Source organism: Crocuta crocuta, unplaced genomic scaffold (genome assembly GCF_008692635.1).
Source record: "Crocuta crocuta isolate KB4526 unplaced genomic scaffold, BGI_CrCroc_1.0 scaffold8, whole genome shotgun sequence".
NCBI lineage: Eukaryota > Metazoa > Chordata > Mammalia > Carnivora > Hyaenidae > Crocuta > Crocuta crocuta.
Genome location: NW_027532162.1, coordinates 850,152 through 865,811, shown reverse-complemented (window position 1 = coordinate 865,811; position 15,660 = coordinate 850,152). Strand labels below are relative to the sequence as shown.

Sequence of the window (15,660 nt, the reverse complement as noted above, 5' to 3'; positions counted from 1 at the left end):
GACCTCGTGGCCATGCCATCTGCTTCCTGAAGCTTTTTCTGACCCTCTGCAGAACCTCTCATGCAATTGTTCTGACACTCAGCATCCGACTCCACTTCCAGAGATGGGAGAGAACTCAGTATTTCATGCATTCTGAATTCTAGAGATTCAACAACATGCAACAAGCACTTGCATGTCAGACGTTTATATAAACCTGAGTTTACGGTTATCTTAGTAGATACTTACACAACCCCTATAGGAAAGTTCTTAAGCCTATTTCACAGATGAGAAAACTGAGCTCTGGCAGGGGGCTGGGCAGCCCTCCCAAGCACAGTGGCGGGCCAGGAACAGTGTCAGGACGCTGAGCTGGATGCTCATTCCCTCACGCAGGATGTCCTGGCCTCCCATTTTTTTTTCTCCCCAGGCACATATGACAGCCACTAACGCCCACTCACTTACTGTACCAAAGGGTAAATCCTCCACCAGATGCCACCTGTATGTCATTAGCTTGAATCATATGAAAATGCTATTTTTGTAGATCGAAAATGGTCAAACATCAACAATTTCATATGGTTCAACGTAACAGGAAAGGATTAATTTCCCCCACTGAAAAACACAAAAGCTACAGATAACTTGATTCTAGCACATAATAATAAAGAAATCAAATATAGAGAAGAACAGAACTCTAGGCTACTCTTTAGTTTTGCAAGATTATGAGAAATGACAAAACAGAATAATGTCACCTGCTCAGTGACAGTGGAGGGCTTCTTAGAGGAGGCCTGCCTAATCACTGCTTGTATTATTCCAGAGGGAGTCTAAAAGAGCCTAACTCCCTCTTTTACTTTCTTGGGATAATTTCATATAAGCAGATAACATGTGAATTACAGGACGGAATGAATTAAAACCTTCCTTCTTAACTGTAGTTTACACATGCACACCTTTTGAGCTCTATCTCCATAACCTTGAAATACTTCTTTTCAAAAACTTCCTTTGCATGGAAGTCTCTCTCTGGGATCCCGTGTGGCAAGCAGTGACCTCACAGGGCTCCCTGCCTCCAGCCCCACCCCCACCCCCTGCGGGACACAGAACTCCAACAGCACTAGCACCAGAGGGGTCCTTCCTGTCCTTCTCTCGTTCAATATCCTACAGGAATAAGTCCCAGTTCCTGGCACAGGGATGACCCGGCCCCTCCCCAACCAGGACACATCAGCTCTCTTCCCTCTTCAGCACCACCCGCCTCCTCGTCCCCACAATTTCTGCTCCATTGTTCCTGCCTCCCAGAGCACTTCATGCTCTCCCCTGCACCTCTGCAGAGCATCTGACCTCTCCGGGGAGATGTTCCCCCCACCCCCCACCCATTCTGGTTATAATCACTTAGGTTGGGAGAGCATTTTTACTTGCCTGTTTAGCAAATGAAATATGTGATAATGATATCAAGATACATTATAAACATGTAGACATATTTGTATCCCAAAAAATATTCAGTATTGAGTCTCTTTAACATTTCATTATATTCTGGAGCTGGAGTATTTCATATTCCAACAGTTACTAAGAAGCCTCACAAATTAGGGGCGCCTGGGTGGCTTAGTCAGTTAAGCGTCCGACTTTCGCTTAGGTCATGATCTCGCGGTTCGTGGGTTCGAGCCCCGCGTCGGGCTCTGTGCTGACTGCCAGCTCAGAGCCTGGAGCCTATTTCAGAGTCTGTATCTCCCTCTCTCTCTGACCCTCCCCTGCTCACGCTGTCTCTCTCTCTCTCCTAGAAATAAATAAAAATATTAAAAAAAAAAGCCTCACAAATTAATAAGAGCCAATTAGTATCTAAAATGTCTCCTGGCTCCCATGCCCTGTAATACTACTATACGGTGCTATTTCATGCTATCAACGTTAATTACTCTTATGATTAAAATTCACCCATATAAACTCAGTTTGGCTCAACACATATTTATACCCAAGGCAAGTAGCTAGGAACGGTCAGGGCTGGAAAGATCAGCAGGAAAATGAACATGAATATCACGAGAGAAAACCACCACAAGCCGCCTGAGGCTAGAAGCAACGCCACGGGAACCGCTCTGAGGCCAACAGCACGGCGCCCGAGACGCGCAAAGCTGCACTCCCGAGCCCGCACCTACAAGGGAAGATGAAACACACATGCCTCTTCCTGAAAGCATCGCTGGGCTGACACAGCAGTAAGGAAGCGATGAGGGAGCGCGGAGGCTGGCTTGCACCCTGCACACTTGTGTCTTTGTGGCCCTCCCCCGACCTCCTCCTTGTCCCCGGCTCGCACCTAGGCACACAGGCCACCACCCATCTACTTTCTGCTACTAGAGGTTGGTCCACACCTCCTAGAGTTTTATGCACAGAGAATCCAGCAGTATGTACTCTGTGGCCTGGCTCCTTTTCAGCACAGTGCGGTCCGTCCCTGCTGCCGCGGCTATCAGCAGTTCGCTCCTCGTCACTGCTCAGTAAGATCTCACCATACGCACGCGTAATGTTTTCTGTCCACTCACCTGTTACATTAAGGTGGTTTCCAGATTTCGGTAAATCAAACTGCTATGAACGTTCATGTATAAGTCTGTACGAACACTTGCTTTCTTTTCTCTTTGGTAAAAACTTAGGAGTGGAATTGCTGATCACATAAAAGATTCATGTTCAAGTTTTAGAAAAACTATCACACTGTTTTCCAGACTATACCACCTTGTGTCCCCAACGGCAGTGTGTGAGAGTTATGGGCTCTCCACAGTCTCAGCAACGCTTGTTAGGATCGGTCTTTCTAGTTTGAGACACTCTAGTTTGAGACACTGGAATAGTGGTATTTCAGTGTGGTTTTAACTTGTATTTTCCTAAAGACTAATGGTGTTGAACATTTATCCACGTGCTTACCTGACATGCATATGTTTTCTTTGGTGAAACATCTATTCAAATCTTTTGCCTCTTTTTATTTGTTATTTATTTTTAAATTTTGGGAGGGGGAGTGTGTGCGCACACAAGTTGGGGAGGGGCAGAGAGACAGGGAGAGAGAGAATCTCAAGACAGGTACCCCTGTTTCTTTTTAAATTGGGTTGTTTATTTTCTAATTGGGTTTTAAGAGTTCTTTACATATTCTGGATACAAGTCCTTTATCAGATACAGGATTTCTAAGTATTTTCTCCCAGACTATGTCTTATTCTTTGGCAATAAATAATATGGGATCGAGCCCCATGTTGGGCTCTGCTCTGAGAGCACAGAGTCTGCTTGGGATTCTTTTTCTCCCCCCTCACTGCCCATCTCCCCAATCTCTGTGTCTCTCTCTCAAAAATAAATAAAATAAATAGGAGAGAAATTGGGGCACCTGGGTGGCTCAGTCAGTTAAGTGTCTGACTTAGGCTCAGGTCACGATCTCACGGCTAGTGAGTTTGAGCCCTGCATCGGACTCTGTGCTGACAGCTCAGAGCCTGAAGTCTGCTTCAGATTCTGTGTCTCCCTCTGTCTCTGCCCCCCCCCTCTTGCTCTATCTCTCTCTCAAAAATAAATAAAACATTAAAAAAATTTTTTAAAGAGAAATTAAGAGAAAAGGAGAATAAAATGAAAGATACAACATATGTCTAATAAGCATTCCAGAAAACAAAAATAATAAGAATGTGGAAGAAGAAATACCTGCCCAGATAATAGAGAATTTTCCAGACACGTTGATGGATGCTAACCCTCAGAATCCATAAAGTCAACAAATCCCAACAGAGAAAACTGAAAGAAATCCACACCTCATTTTGCTCACAATGGAGAGCTGTTTAATTCTTTTTTTTTTTTTAAATTTTTTTTTAATGTTTTTTATTTATTTCTAGGAGAGAGACAGAGACAGCATGAGCAAGGGAGGGTCAGAGAGAGAGGGAGTCACAGACTGAAACAGGCTCCAGGCTCTGAGCTGGCAGTCAGCACAGAGCCCGACGCGGGGCTCGAACCCACGAACCGCGAGATCATGACCCGAGCGAAAGTCGGACGCTTAACCGACTAAGCCACCCAGGCGCCCCGAGAGCTGTTTAATTCTAATGTCCTTAAGTCCCCCAACCAATACGTGACAGTAAAGGGATTTTGGCATCAAATAATGTAAAACCACAGAAATGAACTAACAGGAGAAGAGACAACAAAAATGGTCAGAACTGAAAAGAGAACAGCTGAGGGGTGACCGGGTGGCTTAGTCAGTTAAGCGTCTGACTTTCGCTCAGGTCATGATCTCGCGGTTCGTGGATTCGAGCCCCGCGTCGGGCTCTGTGCTGACTGCCAGCTCAGAGCCTGGAGCCTGTTTCAGTCTGTGACTCCCTCTCTCTCTGACCCTCCCCTGCTCACGCTGTCTCTCTCTCTCTCCTAGAAATAAATAAAACATTAAAAAAATTAAAAAAAAAAGAAAAAAGAAAAGAGAACAGCCGAGAAGTACCCTGGCGGACCTGGGACACACCTCAAGCTAGAAGGGAGGCTGGACAGTCCCACTTAAGTTACAGGATAGTTAAGTCCTGAAAACTGGCAACGTCTCTGGACTCCACAGGTGGAAGTCTACAAGTTCATTCTCTAGACGCTTGAAATGTTACCTCATCTGGAGACACTAGGCACAGGTGAGTCCCAGGTGCCATATGCCACACAGGGGACCAAGTCACAGAATTAAAAACAAATGCTTCCAGAAATAAATTCACATTTCTGGCCACTTTTGATTTGACAAAGGTGCCAAGACAATTCAATGGGGAAAGAACAGTCTTTTCACCCAATGCTGCAAGGGCAAATAGATATTTACCGGCAAAAGAATAAATCCAGACCCCTACTTCATACACCAGACACAAATACCAACTCACAGTGCATCACAGACCCAGACCCAAGGGCTAAAACTACAAGCTCTTAGGTGAAAGCAGAGGGGGCAGGATCATCAGGCCTTGGCAATGTACAGGACTAAAGCAGGAACTGACTCATGGTTTCGTCTGGTTGGCGGGGAAAACAGGAAAAAGCACCCCCAGGACCCCTCCATGAAACGGCGCTGGACAGAAGCATCTCCACCACAGATTGAAGACCACTCTCCTTACGGGCCTGCTTAAAGGCAAGCCCTGGGTTGCCCTCTGGGAACTCAGATTTGGGGAGGGGTCCCACCATTCCCAGAAGTGACGGGAGGCTCGCTGAACCTAAAACATCCGTGCAATGAACACGGTTGTGTCACATACTTGCTTCCTACTAGAGGTCTGGAGCTTCCCTATTTGCTACAGAGGCCGCCCACATGACCAGCTCTCAGCAGGGGCCCGGACACTGGGGCTCTACTGAGCTTCCCTGGTGGACAACGTGTCGCATCTGTTGTCCTAGCTGGTGGCTGGAGGACTGTGCACGTCTCGCAGGGCTGCACTGGGGAAGGACTCTCGGAAGCTGGCGTCTGGTGTCCTCAGACTTCGTCCCACACAAGTCTGTATCCTCTCAGGGCGGGAAATCCCAGCCGTGAGCACAGCTAGATCCTGAGTCCTGTGGGCCCTCCCGATGAACCCCTGAACCTAGGGGCGGGGCGGGGAGCCCTGACGCAAATACCTTTATAGCATATAGTCAAACCAGATCTCCAAAACTGTTGGACAAGTGTTTTTTGTTTTTTTTTTTAAATAAAGTTTATTTATTTTGACAAAGAGAAAGAGGGAAGGAGGGGCAGAGAGGGAGGGAGAGAGTCCCAACCAGGTTCCGTGCTGTCAGTGCAGAGCCTGATGCAGGGCTTGAACTCATGAACCGTGAGATCATGACATGGCCTGGAATTGAGAGCTGGATGCGTAACAGACTGAGCCCCCAGGCGCCCCAGGACAAGTAAGTTCTGAATGCTCACAACAGTGTGTGCACGTAACCCGGAGGTCCCCAGGCACACTGAGTCAGAAGGCCAGCGATCTGGGCATTTCTTTCTTAGAAGACTTGTTGACCCTTGTGACTTTTGGACAGTGGAAGTCCCCACCTTCTTGCCCTGGCAGCTGCGCGAACCATACCAACTCAGCTTCCTGTCCCTCTCTTTCAACCTACACACCCTCCTCCCTCCACTGCTGCTTGATGCGCTCCTGGACGCTACAGCCCACAGAGCAGAAGGCTCGGTGCGCCATTACTCTATAGCCAAGTTTTGAAGAAAGAGGTTTTTAATATCTTACCAACTTTAAAAATGCTTGTGAAAGTGCTTTGTAGACAATAAGGACTTAACAAACGTAATGCATTACTGGGCGTAGCAGGCAGGTATTGCACCATAAAATACAGCAGTGACTCTGATATGATGCTTCCAGCGCCAAGTTACATCTCCTGACAGCTCTCTGCCTTCCTCTAATCAGAAACTCACGTAAAGGGGGTGCCTGGGTGGCTTAGTCGGTTAAGCATCCGACTTTCGCTTAGGTCATGATCTCGCGGTTCGTGGGTTCAAGCCCCGTGTCGGGCTCTGTGCTGACAGCCAGCTCAGAGCCTGGAGCCTGTTTCAGAGTCTGTCACTCCCTCTCTCTCTGACCCTCCCCTGCTCACGCTGTCTCTCTCTCTTAGAAATAAATAAAACATTAAAAAAAAATTAAAAAAAAAAAAAAGAAACTCCCGTAAAGGCTATAAACACATTTTTAGTTTTGCTGTCAGGTTTCAGTTCTGCTGATCTTGAGATAGAAATATCGTCTCCCCATTAAGAAACAACTTTATCAGGGAAAAGAGCACATGAAAACTCACTTTATAACTGGAATCCTGTCCTTCTGACTCCCTTCCCTGTATCATATGCACACCCTCAACTTCAGTACAGAGCACTTAACACTCAATATGTTTATCCTTCCCTGAAGTTCAGGTCATGGGCAATGTTAGAACTCAAGAGAATCTTCACAATTTGGTTTCACAAGTTCTGAACACTTCTGGCAGCGTGTGCACGTAGCCCAGACGCTCCCAAACCAGGCAGGGCAACACAGTCACATGGGGAAGTTTCCAGGAGCCCCCCCGCCCCCCCCCCACCACACCCAATGAGCCAAAAGTCCTGCCCATGGGATCTGGGCATTTTTTCTTTCTTTCTTTTTTTTAAAAAAATTTTTAATGTTTCATTTATTTCTGAGAGAGAGAGAGAGAGAGAGACAGTGTGAGCAGGGGAGGGTCAGACAGAGGGGGAGGTATAGAATCTGAAGCAGGCTCCAGGCTCTGAGCTGTCAGCAGAGCCCAATGAGGGCCTTGAACCCAGGAACCCTGAGATCATGACCTGAGCCGAAGTCAGACGCTTAACCGACTGAGCCACCCAGGCGCCCCTGGGCATTTATTTCTTAAGACTTTCTGAAGCAGATGTGCCTGGCAGAACCCCACAGAGGCTCCCGATTTGAAGGCAGGAGTGAGATTTAGAAGCTGGAGGCTAAGGAAGGAGAATCCATAACCTTGACATCAGGAATAGTTCTGAGCGGGACAAGGATTATGATATTGGAGGCAAGGAAAAAATATACAATCTAGTATACCATTGGGCCCTGCAGTGAACAATATCTGCAAAATCTAAAATAATAAACACTATTAAATGGTTTTTAAGAGGCTCAGTGAGATAGCAGTACAAATATTACCAACCTTGACAACACAGAAGTACAACCGATGAGCTAGAAGGTAGGCGGGCAGGAAAGGAAAGGAGTAAAAACAGGGAAAGATGCTAATACCCTCATCTCACAGAGAAAGAGAGAGAAGGGTATCCCCTAAAGTCACAACAGTAGCCCATAAAAAACCAAAAATCACATTTCAGTCATACCAAGTTGGGTAGTAGAGAGGCAAAGTAACTCGCTCGAATTTAGCTCGTTAGAAGGTTCTAAAGCCCACACGTGACTATGGGCCCTCCACACCCCGGACCGTGTGCTCTTTCCCCATGTCTGGTGGTGCAAGCTCTGTGCTAGGACGTAACCCGCCCAAGGTCACACACCTAGTTAGTGGCAGAGCCAGAAAAAGAAGCAAGTTCTCTAGTCTGAAAATTATTTGGAAAAGTCATTACTAAAATTTCCAGAAAGACCACGTTGAAAACCTCTCTCGTCTTCACCGTGCTCTCGCTCACTCACTTCCATCCCCTCATTTCTGCTCACTCTCGCAGCACACAGGACAGGGACTCCCTGCCCCCCCGCCAGGCCTGCCCTCCCCGCGCTCGGCCATCTGATGAGGGAAGTCCTCTCCGCTGGAGGCAGCGCTGAGGAAGGCTCCATGTGTCTCCATGAAAGCCATTGTGTCTTTCAGAACCTGACAGAAGGACCAAGACATGAACACGGAGCACAGGGCAAGTGTGCCTGTTCATCTCTTAGTAAGTGAGGCCGCGTGCCCCCAGGGCCCGGGTCACAGTCACACACGGAGGATGCAGCTACATGTGGGCCACACTATTAGAAGTGGGAAGCCACCCAGAGACGCTGAGTAACTTCATGACAAGTTCTGAAATACTCTCTGGAAATGACACTTTCTACCCCCGAAATAATTCTTTAAAAATAAATTGTAACCCAAACCTATTGGTACCTGTAAAAAACAATTTTAAAACTTCAGTCTGATTCACTATTACTTACTCCATTTTCCGTGCGCTTTTCTGCGGGCACATTCATTACATTTCTCGGGGCTCTCTGCTCTTGGGTCTGACGGCCACCTAAAGAAATGAGAAGGCCACACTCACTAACAGACACATTAGTACAATGGTTCCCTCCCACCCCTTCACTGGTTTAAGTATTTATTGAACACAAGTATAAATTAGCAGGCTGAACAAGTCAACACCTACAACAGTTGGAAAAATGCTTTCTAATATTTATAATTTTATAATTTTCATAATTTTTATGAAGTTGTTTACATGAAATTTTTTTCTCTATTTCAGAATCTTAAAAATTGACTTACATCGAAAGATTTCTAACATTTAAAAATGATCAAGACGGAAAGTTTGATGTTATATGTATTTTACCACAACTAGTTTTTATTAAACATTTTCTAGCAGGGACTAAAACAGAATTGAATATCCACTAATAAAAACACTGATGCACAGAACTGGCCTTCACTGGCAGGCTCCCCACTGGCATGGGGCACCAACACAATTCAGGCAGTCTTCAGAATTCTCCTTGATTCCATAAAAATTCAGTGTTCTGGGGCATCTCGGTGGCTCTGTTGGTTGGGCATCCAACTTTGGAACTTTGGCTCAGGTCATTATCTCACGGTTCGTGAGTTTGAGTCCCGTGTTGAGCTCTGTGCTGACAGCTCAGAGCCTGGAGACTGCTTCAGATTCTGTGTCTCCCTCTCTCTCTGCCCCTCCTCTGCTTGCATTGTTTCTCTCTTTCACTCTCTCTCAAAAATAAATAAATATTAAAAAAATGTTTCCCCAAAAAAGGTTTCAAATTTAAACTGGAGAAATTGTATGTCCTGTCATATATGTCATATATATATATATATTTTACAAANTGACTAACAGGGGAAGAGGACCAGGGCGAGAGACAGACAGAGAGAGAATATCCCAAACAGGCTCTAGCAGGCTCCACACTCAGCATAGAGGCCAACACGGGGCTCAATCCCACGACTCTGGGATCTTGACCTGAGCTGAAATCAAGAGTCAGGCACTGAACCCACTGAGCCACCCAAGTGCCCCTGCCCTGTTGAATCTTTGTTTTTTAAACAAAATGAAGCTTGCTGCACAATCATGCACCTGGTGACTCTGAAGCCGCAAAGACCAAGGTCGTTGATGTGTCCAGTGCCTGCCCCCAGCCCACTCTTCTTGCACTCCATCCTCCGACTAGAGAATTACTACACCCCAGAGCCTACCTTAGTACTTAAAATCCATGACTTCAAAGGCACATAAACCTCATGTTTAAAAAAAAAAAAAACAAAACATTTTTTGATTTTTTGCTCTATTTCCTTCCTATTATTTTGAAAAATTTAAAGGCAAATGCTATATTGGAAGCATGGCTTGCTTCACCTTAAAACATGCATCCTCCCAGACAGTGATACTGTCCCCAAGGGGACAAAGACTGGTTCTTAGGGGAACAGAAATCTCTTACTCTTTCTACGTATACAGCAGAGATATAAAGTACATAAATATATAGCACTTCTGATGGGGAAAGATGTTGGCAAGTAATAGAATATCTGTTCTAAACAACAGACTATCAAGAAGTTAGAATACTATAAAACACACATTAAAATTATAAGATAAGTGCCTTTGATGGTAAAGAAACCTGATGACCTTGCAATTTATTTATTTTTATATTTTTAATTTTTTTATGTTTGTTTATTTTTGAGAGAGAGAGGGAGACTGAGTGTGAGCGGGGGAGGGGCAGAGAGAGAGACACACACAGATCCCAAGCAGGCTCTTGGGTCCAAGTTGTCAGCACAGAGCCAGATGTGGGGCTCGAACCCATGAACCACGAGATCATGACCTGAGCTGAAGTTGGACGCTTAACTGACCAAGCCCCTCAGGCGCCCCTGACCTTGCAATTTAGAGTCAGAAAATAATGAATGGTAAGAGCCAATACTTAGCGAGCACTTCACCGGTACCCCTCGCTAACCCCATCACAACCCTACACACCCTGCAGATGAGGAGACAGGGGCAAAGGATGGGAAGTCACTTGCCCAAGATCCATGCTAAGTAAGCAGCCTCGCTCCCAATCTGGTGCACCGGCTCCTGGAGTCTAGTTTATGCCCCGCATACGGCCTTCATCAACTTCCTTTCCATTCCAAGCTTGTTACCCCAAGTGTACAAGGTGATGGGGAGTGGACATCCTCTACACTCTCCTCTAGCTTCCAGAGAATCCTTAGCATTTTGGTGAGGGAGGTCTTTTACTTCTTGTTGTGCATTTTGTAGTTCTACACAATAAACACTCAAATGTAATCCCTTTGTTTAAATGTTTATTTTTGAAAGAGAGAGAGAGGGAGCATGCACGTGCGCACAGGGGAGGGACAGAGAGTCAGGGAGAGAGAGAATCCCAACCAAGCTCCATGCTGACATGGGGCTCAAACTCACAAACTGGGAGATCAAGACCTGCGCCAAAATCAAGAGTCAGACACTTAACCACAAATGTTAATCCCTTTTAAGTAGTATCAGTGGGTGACAACTGCCTTGTGCTCAGCTCTGTGGGAAGCAAGAGGAAATATGAGCCTTGGATCCTCAGCTCTGGCTGCTTAGAGTCTAAACTGGAGGAGCAGCTCCATGAACACGAACAAAACAGGAAACAAAGAGCCCTGTTTTACCTGCCGTCTCTGTCCCTGGGTTCTGAGAGAGGCGCAGGACNAGTTGGGGCCACAGAATGAAGATGTAAGAAAGGATGTGGCTGAAATGGAGAAAGGCGGTGCAGGGAGGCTGAAGAGACGGGTAGGGTCCTACCACAAATGCCACCTAAGCCAAGCTGAGGCGTGTCAAGTAGGGAGGCAGGGACTTTGTTGGAAGTTCTGAAAAGCCACGGAAGCTGTGATGAACTTGGTTCTTCAGTCCTGACCAACGGCCCCAGGCGGCCTGGGCTGACATGTGAATCCCCCGTCACCGCACCTTCCGGGGAGTCTCCTCGTCCTGGTCTCCCGCTCCCCTCCACGTGCCGCTCACCCCTCAGGGTCCCCCGTCTGCCTTTTCTAAATGCCCTGCCCCGTGGTGACGGCAGTATCCTTTAGGCCGTGCAGCTCAGCATCCTCCCCTCCCCATCAGTCTGGGGTACCTGAAAGGCCAGCAGGCTGAGCGGCACTGTGGGGGGGGGGTGATGAAGGTCCCCTCGAAGGTCAGCGTTGTCACCTCCTCATGACTGAACAGTTCTCTCAAGTATCCCTGACACTTCTGAACTCACGAGGTAAGAACAGAATAAGGCCTAACTCCCCCTCCCCCAAAACATACCCAGGACGTTAACGCTTACGTACACACGCTGTGTATACATAAAAGTACGTAAAAGTAAAATACAAAACCTTTAAGTGTGGCCACGTACAAGAGGGGTACACGTATTTGGAGAGCTCGGGAAGGGAGCTAAAATAAACTCCTGGCACTAGAAGAGCACTTCAGCTGACAGCCAGTCTAGCCCCCTTCTCGGGGGGCTTCTGTGCAGAGAGGCAGGCCCTTGTCTAAGGTAAAAGTGGATGAAGAGCTGGGCCTGGAGCTCTGGTCTGCTTACTCCAGCTGACCAGCAGCAGACGGACTAAAGCCCAGAAGTAACGGTGCACTGTAAAACCAGCACTGGCACTATACTTACAGCTATGGAAACATGATTTTAAAGCAGCTAGTAGCTCACCCTAGAAGCAAAATGTCCTTTCTGATGAAATACAAATAAAAGGGGATAATCTGCAATAAAGGAATATTCTTTTTACAAAAGGATGTCCCTTCACTGTTTGTTTTAAATATCAAAAGTAATCCACAATCACGGCTGAATAACAAGTTAAGGATCTCTTAAGTGCAGTATATATGCTTTTAAAAGAGATTTTCAGGGCGCTTGGGTGACTCAGTCGGTTAAGTGTCCAACTTTGGCTCAGGTCATGATCTCACAATTCATGGGTTCAAGCCCCACGTCGGGCTCTGTGCTGACAGCGCAGAGCCTGGAGCCTGCTTCAGATTTTATGTCTCCTTCTCTCTCTGCCCCATCCCCGCTCACGCTCTCTCTCAAAAATAAATAAATGCAAAAAAAAATTTTTTTAAGAGATGCTCTTATTTTGTTTAAATTCCAATTCAAAAATAGGTGGCATATTCCCATGGTTCAAAATTCAAAAGGAATGAACAGGTACATGATGAACACTCTGCCCTGCCCCCCATCCTGCAGCTGTCCCCCGAGGCCAGCCTGTTCCTGCCGTCCCCCGAGGCCAGCCATGTTGCATGTCTTACTCTGCTTCCAGAGACACTTCACCCAGCGGTGAGCCAAGACAGGGGTACAGTATGACGCTCCGTCCCTGCTGCATGGGAGGCAGCACGATGTGCGTGCTGCTGCACTAAGCTCACTCACCTGTTCGGGACACGGTCTACACTGTCAAGCAGGGGCCCACAGCTTCCTGACCGGCGCACCGCCACTCGGTAACCAATGCCCATGGCGGGCCTGCACGTGGCTCCCACCGTGGGGTCCCACAGGAACACCGCGTGTGCGTCACCGCACGTGTGTCCGCACAGCTTCAGGCGAAGTTCTCAGAAGCGAGGCTGCTGGGTAACAGGCCTGGTGCCCTTCTAAGTTTCACAGAGACCGCTGACCCGCCCTCCACAGACGCTGCGGCCGACACGCGCACAGCGACATGGCGGAGGGCGGCTTCTCACGCTCGCTGCCCACGCGGTGATTAAGTGTTCTAGTCTTTGCCGACGCAACAGGTGAAATCACTGTCCCACTGCTTTCCTGGCGTTTCGTTTATGAGGCAGAGGGCTGAGCATCTTTTCACATAGCCTAGGGCCACATGGGTTTGCTTTTCTGTGACCTGTGTCTTTGTAGATTTCCCCTTCTCTTAAGCAGGTTTTCCTTATCAATTTTTAGAAACTTTTATATAAAAAGGTAGTTAGCCTTTGGCAATATGAGCTCTATTGCTCATATTGCCAAAATATGAAAATGCTGTTTCCCGGCTTATCATTTTTCTTTTGATTTCACTTAGGGTGGTTACTGCCACTCTGACAGTTTGGGGGGGTTCTTATTTTTTCAATAGTTGTTTCCCAGTCTTTTACTGCCTAGCATTATACTTAGAAAAGTCCCGTTCACTCTAAAAATTAAAAAAAACCAACCTATTTCTCAGAACTTTTTTAATCCTTTCATGTTTTCATTTGTTCTTAAAATCTAGGTATTTGATGCAGCTGGCGTTTATCAACAGTTTCTTTGAGCAGCAGGCCCCTCACAGGTCCGAATGCCTCGCCCGACTGACCTCGGCCGGACACAGAAGCAAGGGCAGGGCGGGGCGCCTACAAAGTGCGGAGCGACTGTGAACTGCAGGGACGGAGGTCAAAGAAGCGTGAGATGCCAGCCCTTCCTCTCCCCACTTGTGCGTGAAGGGAAAACAAAGCATGTGAATAATTTAACATTTATTCCTATTTTACTTAAATTAACTTTTACGGCAGGAATTAACAAATGGGCAAAGCACTTATCTACCTTGCTCACTGCTCTCGGCTGGGGAATCCTCGTGTCGAAGGAAAAATTTCACTTCTTCCCTGCGTGGCCCCCACTTCTGAAGATGTTCATACATCATGTGATCAAAGGGTATGGGACGCTCTAGAAAAAAAACCACATCTTACTTATTCCAGAAACAAAATGACTCCAACCAAGAGCAAAAAGTAAATAAAACAGATTTAAATAAATAGGCACATATATATTAGAATTCAAGGATATTATAAGCACTAAATCTTAACGAGGTGAAAGCAGGAGTGGGAAATAACCTAGGTAGCAGCACCTAAGCACAAGACGTGAGCATAAAAGCGATTCTGCAACGTGAAATAGGGAACACTGCAAACTGCCCCCTAGAATCCTTATTTACCATTTCAGGAAGCGGTGCGCCTCCCAGACTTCAAAGAAACACACTAAACTGGTCCCACGTGGCCATTCACTAGCATGTTGCATGCGGCCATCAGATATGCACGGGATGGACACTGCCCATCTGGGCCAACCAGGTACCGTGACTGTGAATGCTGGCCAGCACTTGCAGAAACCACAAACTACCAAGTTGATAATAAAAAATACATTCTACAGAATTAAATGTACTAATGCACTTCAAATATTAAAGAAAAAAGCTCAAAATTAAATCCTAATAGAATATCGACACCAGTTACTGGAGAAGAGCACTGACATTTTGTTAAACTTACAAGGTACCATTTCTTAACGTTTATAATCCTAATTGTCTTAGAAGTGCATCACGTGTAGACACAGAAAACAAAGCAAACAAGAAAACCCTCGGCTGTTTGCCTTCTTCCTCGGTATCTGAAGAACTGCTCGTGTTCTGGATACTGATCCTGGGTTGATTACATACATTGAAAATAGGCTGGTCTTTTAATTTTGTTGGTGCCTTTTGTTACACAGAAGTTAAAAAATAATGTAAACAGTTATCAATCTTTTCTAATTTTGAGGTTTTGGAACAAGAAATTCTCTCTACTCCAAGGTCAAAAGAATATTCTGTATTTTTTTTAAAGTTTTATTTTTATTTTTAAAGATTTTTTTTAATGTTTTATAGATTTCTAGGAGAGAGAGAGAGAGAGACAGTGTGAGCAGGGGAGGGTCAGAGAGAGAGGGAGACACAGACTGAAGCAGGCTCCAGGCTCTGAGCTGTCAGCACAGAGCCCGACGCGGGGCTCGAACCCACGAACCGCGAGATCATGACCTAAGCCAAAGTCGGACGCCTAACCGACTAAGCCACCCAGGCGCCCATTATTTTTATTTTTATTTTTGAGAGACAGAGTATGAGCGGGGGAGGGGCAGAGAGTAAGGGAGACAGAATCTGAAGCAGCTCCAGGCTCTGAGCTGTCAGCACAGAGCCCGACGTGGGGCTTAAACCCATGAACCATGAGATCATGACCTGAGCTGAAGTTGGACGCTTAACCGACTGAGCCCCCCAGGCGCCCCAGTTCTGTATTTTTTCCTACAAATTATAAAGTATTGTTTTTCATTGACCTTATGGAACTGATTTTGTTTTTCCTACTTTAATCATCAACTGTCCCCACATCATTTACTTACTAGTCTCTCCTTTCCTCAGAGAGACATGACTGTCACCTCTGACCCGTCTCAGGGCTCCTCGTGGCCTGGTCTCTTCTAGCGGGTGGGCTGTCACTCTACCTCCAAGCCACAGTCATGGTCT

At 46.4% G+C, this 15,660-nt stretch overlaps 1 protein-coding gene across 3 annotated transcripts in view; it reads right to left on the bottom strand.

Moving 5' to 3' along the window:
• The window catches only part of PPP1R13B (protein phosphatase 1 regulatory subunit 13B), a 69,403-nt gene that overhangs the window by 27,763 nt on the left and 25,980 nt on the right, over positions 1-15,660 (bottom strand). For all 3 annotated transcript variants that reach the window (XM_077776472.1, XM_077776471.1, XM_077776473.1), the window contains exons 3-4: positions 13,968-14,087; positions 8,478-8,554 (exon numbers count right to left, since the gene is read on the bottom strand). In XM_077776472.1, coding sequence (XP_077632598.1) covers positions 8,478-8,554; positions 13,968-14,087 — 197 coding nt within the window. The remainder of the gene's footprint in view (positions 1-8,477; positions 8,555-13,967; positions 14,088-15,660) is intronic.